This window comes from Aythya marila, assembly GCF_965140915.1.
Source record: "Aythya marila genome assembly, chromosome: 3".
NCBI classification, from domain to species: Eukaryota; Metazoa; Chordata; class Aves; order Anseriformes; family Anatidae; genus Aythya; species Aythya marila.
The window spans coordinates 8052625-8071566 of record NC_139044.1 but is presented as its reverse complement, the minus strand read 5'-3'; the positions used below and the strand labels follow the sequence as shown (position 1 = coordinate 8071566).

At 42.6% G+C, this 18942-nt stretch overlaps 1 protein-coding gene across 3 annotated transcripts in view; it reads left to right on the top strand.

The window, feature by feature from the left end:
* Window positions 1-5139: 5139 nt before the first annotated feature.
* The window catches only part of ANAPC1 (anaphase promoting complex subunit 1), a 35731-nt gene continuing 21928 nt past the window's right edge, over window positions 5140-18942 (top strand). The window contains exons 1-20 of one of the 3 annotated variants that reach the window (XM_082756010.1): window positions 5140-5504; window positions 5829-5990; window positions 6170-6221; window positions 6401-6510; window positions 6904-6986; window positions 8476-8549; window positions 8819-8964; window positions 9444-9664; window positions 10287-10496; window positions 11151-11246; window positions 11714-11804; window positions 11922-11987; window positions 12868-13005; window positions 14088-14228; window positions 14587-14647; window positions 15168-15355; window positions 16129-16203; window positions 17215-17480; window positions 17834-17925; window positions 18671-18819. In XM_082756010.1, coding sequence (XP_082612136.1) covers window positions 5292-5504; window positions 5829-5990; window positions 6170-6221; window positions 6401-6510; window positions 6904-6986; window positions 8476-8549; window positions 8819-8964; window positions 9444-9664; window positions 10287-10496; window positions 11151-11246; window positions 11714-11804; window positions 11922-11987; window positions 12868-13005; window positions 14088-14228; window positions 14587-14647; window positions 15168-15355; window positions 16129-16203; window positions 17215-17480; window positions 17834-17925; window positions 18671-18819 — 2634 coding nt within the window. In that variant the 5' untranslated portion in view covers window positions 5140-5291. Of the gene's footprint in view, window positions 5505-5828; window positions 5991-6169; window positions 6222-6400; window positions 6511-6903; window positions 6987-8475; window positions 8550-8815; window positions 8965-9443; window positions 9665-10286; window positions 10497-11150; window positions 11247-11713; window positions 11805-11921; window positions 11988-12867; window positions 13006-14087; window positions 14229-14586; window positions 14648-15167; window positions 15356-16128; window positions 16204-17214; window positions 17481-17833; window positions 17926-18670; window positions 18820-18942 lie in introns of all 3 variants that reach the window. The other 2 variants (XM_082756011.1, XM_082756009.1) reach the window with 2 other exon arrangements.

Genomic DNA, 18942 nt, shown 5'->3' with positions numbered 1-18942 from the left:
ATCAGCAGCTACGGAAGGGCACATGTCGCTGGAGGCCCAGGTTAAAGGGGAGAAGGAAAACATCCTAAAGCCGCTGCAAGAAGGCTCAGCATCTTCAGCAGTGCCTTCTGTGCAGCTCCAGCAGTGCTGCTTTTCCCCAGATTTTGAGTGCATTTACCAGGCACCCAGCATTGCTCAAGGACTTAGAGGAGACGAGGGAATGTGGAAGCACAGTCTGAGCCTGTCATTTGGGGTCAGCCTTTGCCGCACGTGTGCACTTTCCTCTGGCTCTGTTCCCTGTTGCTGCTGGCTCTGCAATTTTTGGGAACAAAGCACTGGAAGGGCCTCTGGCCTTTGTGGGCTGCAGAGTGAAAAGGACCCCTTGCATTGAGACGGCAGTATATAATACTAACCAGGGGGAGGAAGCAGGAACGATTTCTACAAAAATGAAGGGAAAAAAAAATAAAAACACAGGCACATAAAGAGGATTTGATCAGCTCTTTAAAATCCCCTAATTTGGGTCATTCCATTACAGTAGCTTGGTTTCTGTTCAGTGCTGGTGTAAATTAGTCTCCAGCTCAGTAGGGTTTGTTGCAGTTCATTTGGGCACAGCATGACATGAAGAAGAGGCTGGTGTGTGGAGAGGGAGGAAAAATCAGGGAGAGGAGAAGCCAGAGGAGGAACTTTCACACCCTGGTCATGACAGAAAAGGTCTGCAAGCTGCTAGCATGAGCAGTGCTTCTCAGGAGAAGCACAGCCTGGCCTCTTTGGCTACTCTCAGGTCAGTGACAAGAAGCTTCCAATGTATTGCCATGCTCAGTCTCTTCCACAGTACCAGTCTTCAGCCTCTGCCACAGCAAATGCGGCAAGATGACTTCTTCCCAAGAGGAGCTTGGCTTTCAGGTCCTGTCATCCCCATCTAGCTCTACACGCAAATAAATTCATGTATTTACTTATTGAGTGCTAAGTGTCAGCAAGGTTTTCATTTCCTTGCCTACATTTCAATGGCAAATTCACCTTTTTTCAGGGGGCTGCATGCAAACAGGCTGTTTTCAGTCCCAAAGAACACAGACTCACAAGCTCTCCCCAAACAGCATCTCCTGCTGCCTGGGCATCAACCAGGGCTTGACCCTGAATACCTCTCAAAAATCAACTGACATCAAGAGGACTGAAATGATGGAAGAATCTTTAATTGACGGAAGACAGATCTTAGGTGAAGGAAACAAAGGCTGCCTGTCTTGTCTGCCTGAGTGCGGGGATCGGGGATTGTGAACCAGCCAAACCTGCTGTGCTTGCAGCTCTGTAGCTCAGCACAGGCCACGCTGGAGGGAGCACCCAGCTCTCCCCAGCCCAAAGGAGGAGGGCAGAGCGAGTGCCTGGGGCACCACACAGGTATCAGCAGCTCCTGAATCACACTTTCAGCTGTGGGTTTCCAACACAAAGGTAGTCCTCCCTACCCATCATTCAGGCCCTGCCACTGAGCAGGGGCCAGGGCACTCTGAGCCCACATTTTCCTGTGTATGCACACACATGCATGCAGAGTCCTGTTGGTGAGCACAGAGATACCTATCTGTATCGTCACAGGCTTCTCCCACCTTTACAAGAAGTTATAATCCCCTTCTGATAGCATCAGCAGCTCTGCAGGTATTCTCAGCTTTCTCTTTGCAGCATCTCAGAGAGCTCTTCCGGTACCCTCAAAAAGTTGTGTCACCACGCTTGACCCTTCAGCTTTTTGTGTTTTATTTTTTTTCCAGTTTTCCTTCAGAGCAGTGACATTATTTCTTTGCAAGACTAATTGAAGACTTGGGAGTCAATGTAATATATAGGAAATGAGCTTGTTTAGCAGAAATGACACTCAGGAATTGGGCTGCAGGATGTTATCTGCTGAGATTCCCCCTCCCCCCCCTTTGCCATTTCTGTATTTTCATTTTGTTAAATCTCGTTTCCTATATTTCTGCTTTCTCTTCACGCATATTTTTCTTCCTATTTGCAAGCTCTCCTGATTTTTTAAATATCAAACTCTGTTTTCAGATCAAGACAGATGTCCCATTTGAGTTAAATGTTACATCCCCGCCATCGGATACAGCCCTCAAACAATTTGCAAAGAAAAGTGAGCCTGTTGTGGTGCTACTAAAATACCTTTTTTCTTATGAGGTTTTCTTTGGGCACACTGTACACTCTGTCTTTCACTTGGCACATTCTGTCCCTTGGCTCAGCTGTTTCTTCCTAGGACAATTCTCATGGTCTGTAGGTTATTTTGCAAAAGCAGAAAGCTGTCTCCCAAGGCTGGACAGTAGCTAGAACTTCCTTACTCCTGAGCCCTGGACACTTTTTGTTGCCCACAAAATTGCTGTTTGCATTTCACCATCTTATTTGTGTAAATACTTCAGTTTGTCTTCATATGGAAATTTGGTCCCTGGCTCTGTAGATCCAGGCTACCATTTCTTTCAGTTGTCTTCCTGACAGAAACTGCAATAAGTACTCTGCACCTCGGCGAGTTCTTACTTCTCCAAAGTCCAGCTTTCCCCGGCCATTTGCTTCCCATTTCTTAGAAAATGATAATGCTTATTGTCATGGCTTGATTCCCCCAAACCACATGTTGAACCATCATTTCAAACAAGTTTTTGATGCTTCTATTGTTTCTCCCTCTTTTGATTTCCCATATGAAACTGATATCTTTAAAATAAATCATCCGTTTCAGAATGCACTAGCTTTCCAGTTCTCACCAGGGTGCTTCATACATCTCTTGTTCTTTGATGATTGTCTGTCAACACCTATGAGCACACCTACGAAAAAGTTACTGTACCCCCATCAATCTTCCTCCCACTTCCTTTTGTGTTTCCACAGGTTCTAAGAAAAAAATAAATAAATAAATAAAAATCTGGTGTGCTACTTATATGTGAACAGAGAAAGTATGCCACTGCAGCAGTGGTGATATGCTGAAAGCTAGTAATTGACTGTGAGCTGTAGCTAGCAACACCCTCTTGTTTAGGTGAGCAATTATAAAGGTGAGAGGTGAAGAAAGCTCACAGCACAGTGTACAAATGCTTGAAAATACCACAAGATAAGCTTGCTCACTGCAGACACATCCACAGAGTACAGATGGCTGTGTGTGCCAGAGCGCCCACAAGATGGGTGCTGCTGACTTCATCAGGAAGGCTTGTTTTAAAGGGAATAAAAATAAGCTGATTGTCCCTCCAGATTCTGGAAGCTGAGTACCTCCCAGAGCAGTATTTCTGCATGTTTTGCTGTGACACCATAACCAAGGGAAAACAGCAGATGCTGGAAGCCAAGCAGCTAGTTACACATGGATGACATTTAATTATTCATAAATGCATGCCAGCTCATCATTCCTTTAGCAAAATCTGGCTGGTCTCATCAGAAAAACCAGTCTAATTCCCTGACACCTAGTGCTGATAGTCAGAGATGCAGCTACAAGAGTTTTAGCACCCTCAGCCTTTGGGAGCGTTGCAGGCTGTCTGCAGTGGGCGATTCAACCTTTCAGTACTTGAGACAAGAGAACAGCCACCTCAGGCGCCCACCACCAGTGTCAGGAGCTGGGGTAAACTGGTGGAGCCCAGGTTTACAACAAGTTATGCTAATCCATATCACACAAGTATCTGAAATGTTGTCAAGAGGAATTGTACAAAACACCAATAAATGACTGCAGAGTAACAGAGCACTAGTAGGCCCTGCCAGTCCTAGTTAATAGTTTAAGGTATATTGCATTTTCTAAGTGCCCTGTCTACCTTCAGAAAGTGGCTTCCCATAAAGTTGCAGAATCCACAGGGCAGGGCTGTCAAAATGAAACTGACATGAAATGCACAGACTGAGTGCTCTCCATTTCATCACACTTCGTAGGAAAAGGTCTGAAAGCACCATTGAGGGGAGAGAAGAAAATAGAAGAACACACTAACTAGCATATGTTGGGCAGAGTGAAAGTTATTTCAGGCATCTGTTCCACCCGTGTGTAGGGTGTAGGGGCATTTACCATGGAGCATGCCCCTGGAGAGCTTGCAGAAGTGGAGAAGAAGCAAAGCAAGTCGGTTCTAAGGGGTGATCCAGCTCCAGCTTTGAGACAGGCCCCTTGGGATGTGGCACAGAGACAGGCACGCAGGGGGCTGAGGTGGCAGGGGAAAGACCCAAATCCTTCTGTCCAGCTGTGAGTGCGGAGCGCTCACAGACTATGGCACTAACTTTCCTACCTGAATAATTCTGTGTAGGAACACAGGATATAATCATAGAATACCCTGAGTTGGAAGGGACTCGCATCAAGTCCAACTCCACAGGACCAACCAAAACATCAAAAATAGTAATAATAATAATAAAAAAAAAAAAAAGACAAAAATCAGTATGTATATATTCCATTGTATGCTTGCGTCCTTGAGTGCTAGGAGTAGACCTGCTCACTTGCAAATTAAAGTGGTGATTTCTCTAAAACTGCCAGCCTCGATGAGCTGGTGTGAGGAGAACCCACAAAAACGAGGGTAAGCGATGCAATAACCCACAGCAGTACCACACTTCTCCCTGAAGGAACCCAGGCTCGAGATCGGCCTTGCCTCCTACGAGGAGCGGCTGAGGGAGCTGGGCTTGTTCAGCCTGGAGAAAAGGAGGCTCAGGGGCGACCTTATCGCTCTCTACAGGTACCTTAAAGGAGGCTGTAGCGAGGTGGGGGGTGGCCTGTTCTCCCACGCGTCTGGTGACATAACGAGGGGTAATGGGCTTAAGTTGCGCCAGGGGAGTTTTAGGTTGGGTGTTAGGAAGAACTTCTTTACCAAAAGGGTTGTTAGACATTGGAACGGGCTGCCCAGGGAAGTGGTGGAGTCACCATCCCTGGAAGTCTTTAAAAGACGTTTAGATGTAGAGCTTAGGGAAATGGTTTAGTGGGGACTGTTAGTGTTAGGTCAGAGGTTGGACTCGATGATCTTGAGGTCTCTTCCAACCTAGAAATTTTGTGATTCAACCCACGCTGTGATTCAACACGGATCGGGGTGCCTGTAACCCCCAGAGGGCGCTTTGAACGGGATCCCCTCGGGCTGTGCTCACCGCCACCCCTCAGCAGGCGTCGATCAACCCCTTCCCCGCCCTTCCCGCCCGCCCGCCATTTTGCGTCCCGCCGGCCCCCGCGCGTGCGGCGCGGAGCAGGGCGGGAGCCGCAAGATGGCCGCGCCCGTGTGAGAGCCGCCGCCGGCGCCTCCCCCGCCTCTCCCCGCCGCCCTTGCCCGAGCGCGGCGCAGCGCAGCGCAGCTCCGCCGGCGGGGCCCCGGGGCCTCAGCTGCGCGGCCCGGAAATAATGAGGATATCGGGCCCCCATGTCGGACCACTGTGAAGAGAGGGCGACGATGATCGCGGCCGGCGACCTGCAGGAGTTCGCCCCCCGGGGCCGCGAGCACTGCCGGCGCCACCCCAGCGCCCTCACCCTGCAGCTGCGGCGGCTGCAGCCCGCCTCCGAGCTCTGCTCCTCCGACGGGGCGGCCGGCCTGGTGGGGTCCCTCCGCGAGGTCACCATCCACGAGCGGCAGCGGGTACGGCTGCTAACGGGCGGCATTTGCCCTCAGATTAGTAAATTACGAGGTTAAATCGCCCCCCGGGGGGTCCCCGCCGCTCCGCCTGCTGCCCCCGGTGCTGTTAACAGCAGGGGTGGTCCGCGGGAAGGCGCCTGAAGTGCCAAGCAAATCCCTCTTGTCCCCCTGTGCTTTCCAAAAAACCCCGCTTCCTCGGGACGTCGCCCACATCAAGCTGACAGAGTGATCACTGGGAAACTGCCACCCGTTGGGATCCCTTGGTAGCCTGTCACCCTGCGATGCCTTGTAACTTTTCCTAAAAATTATTATTATTTTTTTTTTTAGGAAAGTTGGCAGTTGAGGAAGGGTGCCAGCGATGTTGGGGAAGAAGTGGACTACGACGAAGAGTTGTACGTGGCCAGCAATATGGTCATCTGGAGCAAAGGAAGTAAAAACCAAGCGTCTACCGTTTATAAAGCTTTCACTGTTGACAGCCCTGTCCTACAGGTACGAAAACATGGAAAAACGGTGACTGAATGAACGTACGTTAGCTAAATACCTGCTGGCCACCTTGAATAGTACTTCAGCGTTTTGAGGTGGAATTGTGTTAGTAAATACATACAGATGAGATTCAATAGTAACATCAGATTGTTCTTCAGACATAACTCCGCTGTATTTGGTTTTAGGCCTTGTGGTGTGACTTTACCATAGCCCCGGAAAAATCTGAAAAAGCTGATGGTGAGTTTTATGCTTATTGTAACACCAAATAAATACTTTGAGTTCAGTTCTCAGCATGAGATGTTACTCATCAGGAACTGCTGTATGAAGACTGCTACCCTGCCCCTTGAGTTTACGCTTTGTGTGTAGTGAATGTCTAAGGAAAGAGAGAATGTTAATGTTTTTTGTTTGTTCTGCAGTTTCGGGCACTGATGAAATAGTAGAGAAATGCATCTGCATATTGCAGAACTCATGTATAAACGTGCATAGCATAGAGGGAAAGGATTACATTGCTGCTTTACCCTTTCAGGTAAGTGCTTCACCTTTTTTTTTTCATAAATGGGCTTGTCATCTGTTTGCACACTGTACCGTGGTGGGGAGGCGTGCGTAAAGCACTGCTGTTGGTGGCTGCCTGAAATCTTCATTCTGGTGGGTGAACGTGGCAAAGCTGATGAGTGTGGTGGTGTTGTTAGGGCGTTGGAATACTTCTGGAAGTGTGGTGGTGTAACCAGTTGTAAGAAGTGGGATAGTACGGGAGCGCCAGCTTGGTAATCAGAGAACCTGTGCTTACTGACGTTACCCTTGTCTCAAGAAAAGGCCTAAGCACCTCAGTTTGCTATAATGAGATATCCAAACTTGAAACATAATTGATGCAGTAAATACTTGATACCTTTGTCATGACTATATCTGTAATTCGTTATAGGTTGCAAATGTCTGGCCAACAAAATTTGGTTTGTTATTTGAGCGTAGTAGTTCTTCACATGAAGTACCTCCGAGTCCACCCAGGTATGTGATGAGTGGATTTTGATTGTTTTGCTACAGACCGTTTGTTAATTTAATACTGGAATATAAGAGTTGAAGAGCAATAATGAAAGGATCTGTGTGTTCATCACAGGGACAGGTGAAATGAGAACTCATGGGAAGGGGCTGTATGTCGAGTCATAACCTCCTCTGATACTGTGTTGTCTTTACTTGGGAGTGGTGATCCTGAGAACAGGATTTGGGAAGCAAGTAGAGTATTACTAACCTAATTTTATTAAGGTTTGTCCTGGGAATTGGTTTCAGTCTGTGATAGCCAATGGGGAGATTCACTGGGAGAATTGTCACTGAGATTTTTTTTCTCAGCTGCAACATGCTTTGAATGTGTGGAGCATCCAGCCCTGTATTTGTAGACCATGTGCTTGGTAGCTTGACATATAGCTGAAGAGAAGAGTAAGGAGTTGGTAGGCTTGAATGTATCTGCAGCTTGTATATATTTACAGCCTGAATGTGCCTGCTTGCTCTCTCTTGGTCTTTATGTATACATTCCAGGTACTTGTGATTGTCTCGTTCTTGTTAAAATTGGGGCTAGAAATAGAGGTCTGGAAAAGACTCAAGAGAGAAGAATCTGGAAAAGAAAATGTTTCCATGAGCTAACTGCAATGGATGTTCTGTTTTAATTTTGATATAAGCTTAAATGTTAGCTCAGATAAAGAGCCCACTTAATGTGCTGCTGTGGTGTGCTCTCACCACCCTGCCAGTGGGGACAGTGAAATGTCTTTATCCATTTACAAATGGAGTTAGGCAGTGAGTTAGGGGATTTGTTCCATTGAATCTGAACCCTTGATAAGGTGTTAGGTCTTCCAGCCTACTACTGCATGTTTTGTGTCTAGTGGCTGGCCTTGGCCAGCCATCTGCACTGGACCCCTTTGGGATTACTGGATTACTACAGGATGAAGATGTCCCCGTCGCAGGCTTTTCTGCTCTCTGGTACTTTGCAAAAATCACGGTTGATCCTACGTAATCTGGCCTTCCATGAAAAGTTTTACTGCCATCACAGACGGTTGGCACTATTGCTGCTCTGTGGTGGATACAGATTACCTGATGGCTGTCTGCTGGTCTGGAACCTGGGTGGGGAGTTGTGGAACTCAGACTCAGCTGGAGTTTGGGTAAAGAGTTTTGTCCTCCTTGTAACTCCCCTGGTACCAGCTCTGTTCAGTCAAGCCAACTAAAGTTTGTCGTGTGGCCACCAGGTGGGGTCATTCTCAAGTGCTCTGAGAAAATGTAAAAACCTAGACATCGTTTTTGGTAGACCAGCCTTTGTCTGACTCTGCTCAATTAACCAGAAAAGCTTACATTAATGGGATATACGTCTCTGCTGTTAGCTTTCGGGCTCAGATTTGTTAAGGTCTGAAGAGTTGTTTTGGGATTGCAGCATGTGCACTGGTTGCATGAGAGAGCAATTATGCTTGTTAGCATTTGTTTTTTGAACATGATTTGTTTCATTTCTTTCTAGAGAACCTTTGCCCACCATGTTCAGCATGCTACATCCATTAGATGAGATAACACCTCTTGTCTGTAAATCTGGAGGTAAGTTTAGATCATTATGCATTTGACGTCAAATGCTTAATGTATCACTCAAGCGTTTTCTGTATTACAAAATTGGCAAATAATCACTCATTCAAGAATTCAGGATTGGGTTGTTTTAGCTGCTTCATGAACAGGGAAACTGTTCAAGAAAGAAGCCCAGACTGCAGGGAAAAAATAAAAGAGTATGAAAAATGCTAACCTTGTAAATGATAACACTGCTGTGGAAATAATGTTTTCATCTTAACTGAAGTTAACTACTTCTTTAGCAGGTGTGTTTGGCTCTGCTAGAGTGCAGTATGTTGCTGATTACACCATGAGGATCGTGTTCCTCAGTGCTGAACCTTCCATTGTGATGACCTATGATACCATACAGAGTTTACATACTGTTTGGGCTCTTCGTAGAGTAAAGCCAGAGGTACAATTTTATTACTGACTAAATACTGTTCCAAAATTTGTGTGTGTGTTTACATGCCATTATGGCCGTGCCGGTTAGAAATGGCTGATTATTTATTTATGCCAAAAAATAGGGTGACATTAAAAAAAAAAATCTTTCATGTTTTTGACTGTACCACAGTCATGGAGATCACACAATAGCGATGGCTATGTACTATACTGTGCTTATCATGATGTTCCTTCCATTGTACCAGAAGGTTTGGACTGTGCTCAAACTGTTGTTTTCCATAAGAAAAGTGACAGCTTACTGCCTGAAAACCATGGGAGTAGTTATGGTGACTGGAAGGGAGAAAGCATGGTTGGAAGGAATAATTTTTAGGCTAAGTACCTACATAGGCATATGTTTTTAACATCTAACTGATTAGATAAGCTGTTTGAGTGTCATCCTGGCTGTTACTGCCCATGTGTGATTTGAACATAGAGAGCTCTTTTCTCTCCCAGGAGCAGAACACGGTGCTGAAGTTCTCGGAGCAGATGGGCACACCACAGCATGTGGCCACCAGCAGCTCTTTGACTGCTCATCTCAGGAGCCTTTCAAAAGGAGACTCGCCTGTGGCCTCACCTTTCCAAAACTACTCATCTATCCACAGCCAGAGCAGATCAGTGTCATCACCCAGCATGCAGTCCCGCTCGCCGTCCATCTCCAACATGGCTGCTTTGAGGTGGGTGCTGAACATAACGTGTAAACAGATGATACCAAAGGAATTTGAGTGACAGAACAGGCAGCACATCTGGTATTGTTGTCTCTCTGCCCTTACAAGTCTGTCTGCCTAAGGTGTACGTGCCTTCTCTGCTACACCATCTGAACGCCCCCTTGGAATGCTCTTGTGACGTTTATGTGCTATTACCTTTGTAGCACAGGAGGGTAATTGGTGTGTAGGAGACAAAGAGACTATTCTGTCATCACACAGCAAGTCTGGTGGAGTTAAAAGACCTGGAGACAGTTACCGAGTCCCAGAAGTGTTTTCAGTTTCTAAAGAAAGCCATGTTTAGAGGGAACAGGTTGAGATATATTTTTACATACTGGACCACACACAGTAAAATGTTGGTTTTCTTACTTCTGAAGTTTCATTTATTGGATTTTGACAGAGATGACTGGAAGAGAATGGAGAATTGTTTTCATACGACAATGTATTGCTAAAGGAAGCCAATACTGCGCTATCTGCTGTTTCAGGAGGATTTTGTTTTTAAAGTCTCAATGCATGAGCTTCCTGGCTTAATGGGGATTCTCTATCTGGTTTTGTAAATTCACTTTTCAGTAGTGTTTTATGTCTTTGCTTGCAGCCGCTCTCATTCCCCTGCCCTGGGAGTACATTCGTTCTCAGGAGTTCAGAGGTTCAACTTTTCCAGCAATACTCAGTCACCGAGGAGGCACAGTATTATACATTCTCCGAACAGCACTTCCAGTGATTCCTTTCTTATAACAGAAACCGAACCAATCATTCCTGAGCTATGTATAGATCATCTGTGGACAGAAACCATCACAAACATGAGGTTAAGTGCTTTTTCTGGAATGTGAGATTTCCAATGGGGGCTGGGGAAGGGAAGTAAAATGACAGCTTATTTTCCATGTGTGCTTTTTTCCAAATAGCACCGATTTTAAAAAGGTGCATGAACCTGCACTTCCTAATTTTTCAGAAAAGTGATGCTCACTAAGTGCCTAGATCTCTTGAACAGAGAGTTGGGCACTTGGAATGGTTTTCTTTCTTGTGTTACTCGTAGTTCTCTGAACTGGGTAGCGCTTTCATGAGATCTCTCAAGCAAAGCAGGTTCAAATCTGACCATTGATTTAGGTGTCCAGTTTTGTTTGTTTTTGTTGTTGTTTTGTAAAACTCTTTAGGGGGAATATCTCTTGCCCTGTTACCATCAAAAAGGACAAAACACACCATAAAACTTAAGATTGAATGGGAGAGCAAAGCCAAATATCATGTGCTCTGCATGCCAAAAAGTAGGGAACGTGAAGACTGGAGTGCTAGAAAATTAACTTATAGTGGAAGGACTAAAACTGAGACTAGCACATTCTTAGCAACTTGATGCACTGCTAATTGAAGTCCAATGAGTCCCTACAGTCTGTGGCCATTGTGTTTTCTTAATTAATTTTTTTATAGTAAACCTAACGCTGTGCTGATCATTGTGTCTCATTTGCAGAGAGAAGAATTCCCAAGCATCAAAAGTGTTTATTACTACTGACCTTTGTGGGCAGAAGTTCTTGTGCTTTTTAGTGGAATCCCAGCTCCAGCTGCGGTGAGCATTCCTGTCTTGGGGACAGGTGAAAAAAGGGGAACACTCTAAAAATTACTAGCCAGATATGGGTTTTAATGTACTTACTCCTTCAAGTAGTGGAAACTGTTACGACAAAACGAAGTATATCACTGTCTCTCATATGGCTTGTTTTTAACCAGATTGGCATATATTGTTCGGGCTATTTAAAGGAAACTGAAATTGCAAGAGTATGTTTGCTGTACTTTGAGTGGTATTCTTATTTATCCTCAACTTTACCCAGTAGAATTACATTGGGGATTTCAATTAGAGTAGGAGAGTAAAAGTAAAATGATAGCAGGGCAAAACAAGCAAAGGAAGGAGGAAGTAACCAAGTATACCGCAGTATAGTTAACTGTACCATGTAACACAACTTTAATTTTTTGTCTTCTTTCTGTAACAGCAGATAGGACAGTCCTTTTACGTTTCCTGTTGTTTTCTCAAATCTCTAGGTGTGTAAAGTTTCAAGAGAGCAACGATAAGTCACAGCTGATCTTTGGCTCTGTTACCAATATTCAAGCAAAGGATGCAGCTCCAGTGGAGGTACGTATCTTTGTATAAACTGTTAGCTGTTCAGTGTCCTGCTTTGTCATTTGTGTCATCCAGTTGTAATATTTTACTTAAATACAAGAAGCTGAATGTGGTGTTTGATTCTTGCAGGGCATTGATACACTGCTGGTTCTGGAAGGCAGTGGCAATCTAGTGCTTTATTCCGGAGTGGTTCGGGTAAGTAACAGTGTTTTCTGTTCCCAAACAAATGTTTGAATCTTTTGTTACAAACTAGGCTGCGAAGAGGAATCTTGGCCTTACATGATACCATTTTAAGCTAGTGCAGACTGCCTCTGATTTGAGACTTGATTGAGAAGGTGCCTGTGCTTATGTACCAAGTGTAGTTTCTGTGCAGTGCTGGGAAGATGGTTCTGAAGAATGACTGGCTCCTTGTGGTACAACTAAATAACCTCTTAAGCATTTTTTTATTTTTTTATTTTTTATTTACAATAGTAAAATGCAAAAGTAATGCAATTCTTTCAAACAAAGAGAATGTCAAGAATATGGAAAACAAGATTTTTTCCTAAACTAAAACTTCTGAAACTCCTATGTAGGATGCTGGACAGTTTTAGATGTCAAATCATTCTGCTTTACAGAGGGTTGTTGTTAGGATGGATGCAATTCATTCAAAATAATTAAAACATTTTTTTAATTGTATAGAGATGCACTATGCTCTTTCAATGTATGCAGAGGATTTGGACACAGGGGTCTGCACATAAAGATGTGTGTGTGTGTAGTAAGTATACTGAGGAAAAAAACACTCTGAAAGTATAGCTTTCCTAATTAAACTGCTTAAAACATTTGGTGGAAATAGAACTGTAAGCAGTAGTGTACAATACTGACCATATATGGTAGTTTTTTCAGTGTATCGTGATCTGAAGAAAGGCTTAAAACTGATGACAGCTTTTTAATTTTCAGAGGCTTTAGGTCAAATACACGTCCAGTTTTCTTAAAACTTTTCCTTTAAGATGTTAAAATCTGAAAACATCCATATATCTAAGAAAGCTCATGGAAGCATAGGCGTGAAATTTATTTTCCTATATATTGTTCATAAAAGGTGGGAAAGGTTTTTATTCCTGGACTGCCTGCTCCATCCCTGACAATGTCCAACCAAATGCCTCGGCCCAGCACTCCATTGGATAGTGTCAGCACTCCATCCAAGCCTTTGAATAAACATCTGGGGCCCTTAGAAGAGGTAAGAAGAAACAAAATCCTGCCTTGAAAAGGTTTTAGATGTAACAGCTTTGGCATAATTTATCAAGTAACTGGATACCTTTTTTTGCTAGAATGTATTCTGTGAATATAAATAGCATATGTATTCCATTACTTGTACCCAGACAGATTTATTGAAAATGTAGTGGGAATGGTATTTTATGCTGATATCTTCTATTTGGGAGTGGTCTTTATTCAAAATTGAGTAGTTCTACATAAAAGCTTCCTTGTGAACATTTTAGCATGTAAAAACAAACTTTACAATCCCTGAGACGTATCTGTTTCTAAATTACAAGGCATCTGAAGGCAGACACATCAGTTTTCTTTTAGAGGGGCTTCCAGTCCCTTCTCATTGCTTAATAGTGCAGAATTGAGGCTTGGACATGGCTGGGAACACAAGTATTTTGCCAGAAAAGGTCTGTGTTACTTTGAACCTTGTGTAGCTGTCATTAAAGACTCATTACGGCTCTACTTCTCTTATTTCTCCGTGGTTCATCAAGAACACTCTCTTTCTTTCCACCCTAGTTTTCAGCTTCCTTCTCCACAGACTCCATCCGTAGTTTCTTCATCTACCACACTTCCTATTCCTCTGCCTGGTTTAATTTGGATGCATTGATACATTAAGATAAATGAATGTAGAGTGATGGCTGAGGGCAGAGCTGGGTATGTGACACAAATCTTGTAAGCCATGTTCAACATGCGGGACTAGCTGACAGAGTAAACTGAAAAGGCAATTTAAGTACTTGTTTATTTAATGCTTGGCAATTAAAAGTTTGGCATTTTTCCTTCAAATGATTGATTGATTTCAACTTTTGAGGTATCTTTTGGAACTAATTTGTTTATTTTTCTTCTGTAAGCCACTGAATACACAGTGATCTATTTTGTGCTGCCCTGTTTGTTCACCTATTTATGATTTTTGTAAAATTTCTGATGGAAAGGATGGAAAGACGCTCACAGTTGTTTTCAAAATACATATTAATACTTCAAAAATGGTCATTTTAGCTGTCCTTTGTTCAGTTGCTCTTGTTTTAACAATTCTATGTAATCACTTTTACCACTTTTCAGAGTGTGCTTTTGTCACCAGTTCCAGAGCTAAGGGATTCTTCCAAACTTCATGACTCGACTTATGTGGAGGACTGCACATTTCAGCAGCTTGGAACTTTCATTCATTCTCTACGAGACCCTGTCCACAACAGAGTAACTTTAGTAGGTATTCTGTAATTTGAGTCAACGCTTAGCAAAGCAAAATGAGGGGTATGCTTACTTCTACTGTATAGTAAGACATTGCTAGCAGCTCCCGACCAATAGCAAGGTTATATATTACTCTACAGAATACCCTAGAAGGCACAGAAGTTTATCAGTTCCTTCAAGTGAGTCAGGTCAAGATTCATTTCAAGTGTCTCATGTAGCTATCATATGAGGTCACAAATCTTAAATGTAACAAATACCCAAGAGTTAGGAATATGCTTAATATATAAATGAGTTCTGAGCTGATGAAAAAGGACCCTAGCTTTATCTAAAGATACATCTTGTAATTCAACTCTTACATTTATTTTTTTTTCAGGAACTTAGCAATAACACAATGGTTCGGATTACAATTCCTGAAATTGCCACTTCGGAACTAGGTACAAGTCAGAATCTGTCACATGAAATATGTTGCATAATTTTTGAGGGTTCTTTTTTGAAGTAGTTTATGCATAGCTTAGACTACAGTGATTCAGTACCATGTATTCCAATCACCGTTAGCTTACCTTGTAGAGCTGCTGCTATTTATTTAGTTATGTTCTGTTACTTCTAGTGTTTCACCTGCCACACTTTTAGAACTTCCTGTGTTCTTTAAGTTGCTTTATTCTCTACTGTTTATGTTCTTGCTTGAGGCTGAGATGTCAGTTCAGACACGAGTTGGTTTCATTAATAAGCAAAAAGACATTTCCCCCCCGGCTTTGTGTGGTGAATTAGAGAGGCTGTGTTTAACCTGAACTGAAGGAACAGAAGGTTGTGTGGTGTGGCTTTTATTGAAACAGTTTCCAGAAAGTTAAAAGTAGGTCCAAGAACTGTAGAGATTTTTAGCACTGACTGGATGAGTAGTATCAGGAAGTAAGATGGAAAACTGGCCTAACTTTTGCTTTTTTTCTGTCCCAACAGTGAAAAGATGTCTGCAAGGGGTCAAAGCTATCCTGCCCAAGGAAATAGCTGTACAGATGCTTGTCAAGTGGTACAATGCTTATAATGCTCCAGGAGGACCAAATTATCATTCAGAATGGAATTTATTTGTAACTTGTCTCATGAATATGATGGGTTATAACACAGAGAGACTGGCCTGGACGCGTAATGTAAGCAAGCGTGTATGTTTGTTTTCCTAGCTTAGGTTACTACTACTGGTAATTCTTCAAGGTTTGAAATGGTTAGAGAGACACTGAAGTAAAAAGTAGATTGTATCTTGTTTTAAACGATGAATCAGTTCTATATTTCTAAATTTCAGGTATACGTTTTAGTCTGTGCTTATCATGATACTTGTAAGATTCTTACCACTAAATGGTCAGGTGAAAATAAATTATGAAGATTTTACTCCATTTCATAACTAACACTGATGCACTAAACATTTGTTTCAAGTAACCCATATTAAATCTATTTTGTTTAGAAGCACAGATCACAATTCCTGTTTCCTGTTTCTTAAAGAAGATTCTCCCTGCAATTTCCCAGCAGTTGGCAGCATTTAAAGTTCTATTTTTCTAGCTGTTTCACTGAATTTATTTGGAATTTTCTGTGAGTTTTCTGCTAGCAAGTACATTTGCAGCACTCACAGGAGGTGGAGGGGGGGGAAAGCAGGGATATGTATATTGCTGAAATTAAAGGAATTACAGTATACCCATGTGGCTAGCGTTGGCTCATCCCTACCTTTTCATCTGTCCTAGTAAATACCAGGTGTTAGGCAGTCAAACTGTGAAGTTCATGCACCATACACTAGACTAACTAGCTGTGTAAAAAAATCTAATTGCAATATGTGTTTTATGTGAAAACAAAGTATCAATACAATTGGTGATTTAGCTATGCAACCTTGGACGTTTTAATATTGAGCTACTTTTGGTCTTCTCATTTCTTACAGCTTGACTTTGAAGGATCGCTTTCACCAGTTATTGCTCCAAAGAAGGCTAGGCCGTCAGAAACAGGGTCAGATGAAGTAAGAAATGGTTCTCTTTTACAAATAAAAGCTGCAGGGGTGAGGGGGTTGAGTTTTTTTTGTTTTGTTTTTTAAAGGCAAACAGGGGAACTCCTGAGTAGTGCATTTCATCTGAGTTCACCCAAGATTACAAGCCTTTGGGGGAAGAAAAGTTATTTTGCCCTGTGCTGTGGCTGTATCGTGTGACCTTGCTTGTCAGGGTCCCAGTTTCAGAGAAGTTGGACTCAGTAATGAATGTAATATGAATTACAAAGCAACCCCGGGCAGTCTCCTGACAATGTCAATTGTCTCCTAGATTCTTTATGCCTTTAAAATAAAGTTGGCTTACTCTCCTGTCCACTCAGCACCTTTAGCAAGCTAGGGGCATCAAATTACATACTTCACTGAATGCACCGATTCTCATTGAATTCAGTAGAGTGTTGAAGATTGATTCACTGAGTTTTGCCTAGGCAGGAATAGGAAGTTTTCTTACGCAGGCAGTGGATGAGACTTACTAGCATTCCACTATAAGAGGCTTATAAGCTACGGTGATTCAGTCATGCCATTAGTTTTTTGTGTGTTGACAGTTCAGTGAGCCCATGGGGCTACAGGCTGCAGTCTGCCTGAAACAAAAGGTAAGATCTAATGCCTGATGTACTATGATAGGGGAGGTGCAAAGAAGACTGGGAGCACTGGGTGAATGGCATAAATACTCAGGAAGATGTGTCATGAACAGAATTATTGGTGCAAAAAGGCACTTTAAATCAGCTTTTTGTTTTTATGTTCTCTTACGTATAAGGCTTTGTTTCTTTAATGTATTAGAGGTGGAAAAAAACAAACAAGGATGTAACTTAGCACTTGAATCTTGCTGCTGCATAGCTTGCAGGGTTTGTGTGGCACATTCACCATAGAACAATTACATTTGTATTGGTTTAGGGGAAAACCTTCTTCTGCAATGGTGCTTTGGAGTTCACTTGCTGGAAGTTTTTGTTCTCTGAACCTCTGCCTCTTTCTCCTGTTTGTTTGATCTAGGACTGGGAATACCTCTTGAGCTCTGATTACCATAGGAATTTTGAGTCTCATCCTGTAGCCAAAGCCTTGAGATTGGACCCTCTGGAAGTTTCAGCTCCAAAGGATGACTTTTTACAGAGCCTTAGCCTGGATTCCTCAACCCTCCTTTTTACCCATATTCCTGCTATTTTCTTTGTTCTTCACCTGATCTATGAGGAGCTCAAACTGAATAGTCTAATGGGAGAAGGAATTCGTTCACTTGTTGTTCTTCTGGTTCAGCTGGCCAGGTATGCCAAACTGACAAATCACAGATATTGTATATTGTTCATTGTCTCTCGATGATGGCTGTATATGTTTTATTTATTTATTTTAAAAGAGGAATTGGATGGACTTCTCATATTTTTGAAGAAAATGAATAAATAATGGTTAAAGATATTTCCAGTAGCAAATCTCTTGTATAGTTCTTGCTACTTGCCATCATCAGCATGATTCACAAATCTTAGTTCTTGGTAGTTGGGTTTTATCCCTGTGGTACAAGAAAGGGAGAGTGAGGAAGTATGCTCAACAGATTTTGTAGGTCAGTTTTTTGTTTGTTTTTTTGTTGTTCCTTCTAATGTGGTTCACATCTCTTTCATTTCAGGGACTTAAAACTTGAAGCTTATATAGATTATTACTACAGAGACTATCCGGCCCTTGTAAAAAGCTCCAGACAGACTTGCATAATTGATCAAGGTGAGTTTGAAATTAGAACAATATAGCCACAAACTGGTGCCTCCACGAGATGCTTCACAGAACAAAGACCTGGGAGGGAATGATGTTTTTATTCTAGAAAACTCCTAGCTTAGGCTTGCTGAGAAATGCTAGCAGAGAGCTGTAGAAAAGCCTGGTAGTGAGATGTGCCTCCACTGTGAAAAGTGTCTGTAGGCTGGCAGACTCGCAGTTTATAGTTCATAAAAACTTAATCAGAGCTAAAAGCACAGTCAGAAAAGCTAAAATAAGGACATATATTGTTTTTGCATTTGTTTAGTGTACTACCAGCTGAAATTTGCTAGTCACGTAAGACAAACTACTGTTTTTCCCTGACCTAAATATAATCTCATAATATTGGTCAGGCTTTGCTGCTCATATTTGTGGACAGGGAAGGCAAAGAAGTTACAGCTAAGTTGTTCTCTCACTTAAGCAATTTAATGTTGTTGAATTACAAGACTGTTCCCTTGAGGCTTTTGAAAGTTACATTCCTTTTCACTATGGGCTGAGATTTTATTTTCTTGAAAGACAGAAAGGTGTCTTGTGCTTTTTTTACTGTCTAGCTATAAACTTCCATCTAACAGGAGGCAGATATGATCTGTAGTGTTTTGGTGAAATGCTGTGTTTCTCTAGTTGTACAAAAGAAGTACTGTAGGGCTTGCTTTGGGAATAGTGGAGAATTCTGTGCATTTGCCACGAACTCAGTGTCATTACTATTCATATGATTAAGTCCAAACAGGTTTCATGCACCATCCCTCATTTTTTTCTGCTGAGCCTCCAAGTATCTTTCAGTGGCTGAGTTCCTGTCTGAAGGGAGAAGGAGTGCAGCCTTATCCTTACTTACCAGGAATCTGTGAAAGGAGCAAACTGGTAGTAGTGGTATGTACTTTGGCAAAGAGGATGTGTTTTCTTTTGTCAGCATAGCAGCACTGTGGCCACAGTTTGCCCCAGCTGCTTAATTTTATGTGAGTGAAGTGCCATTAATGGGAAGTCAAATAATGA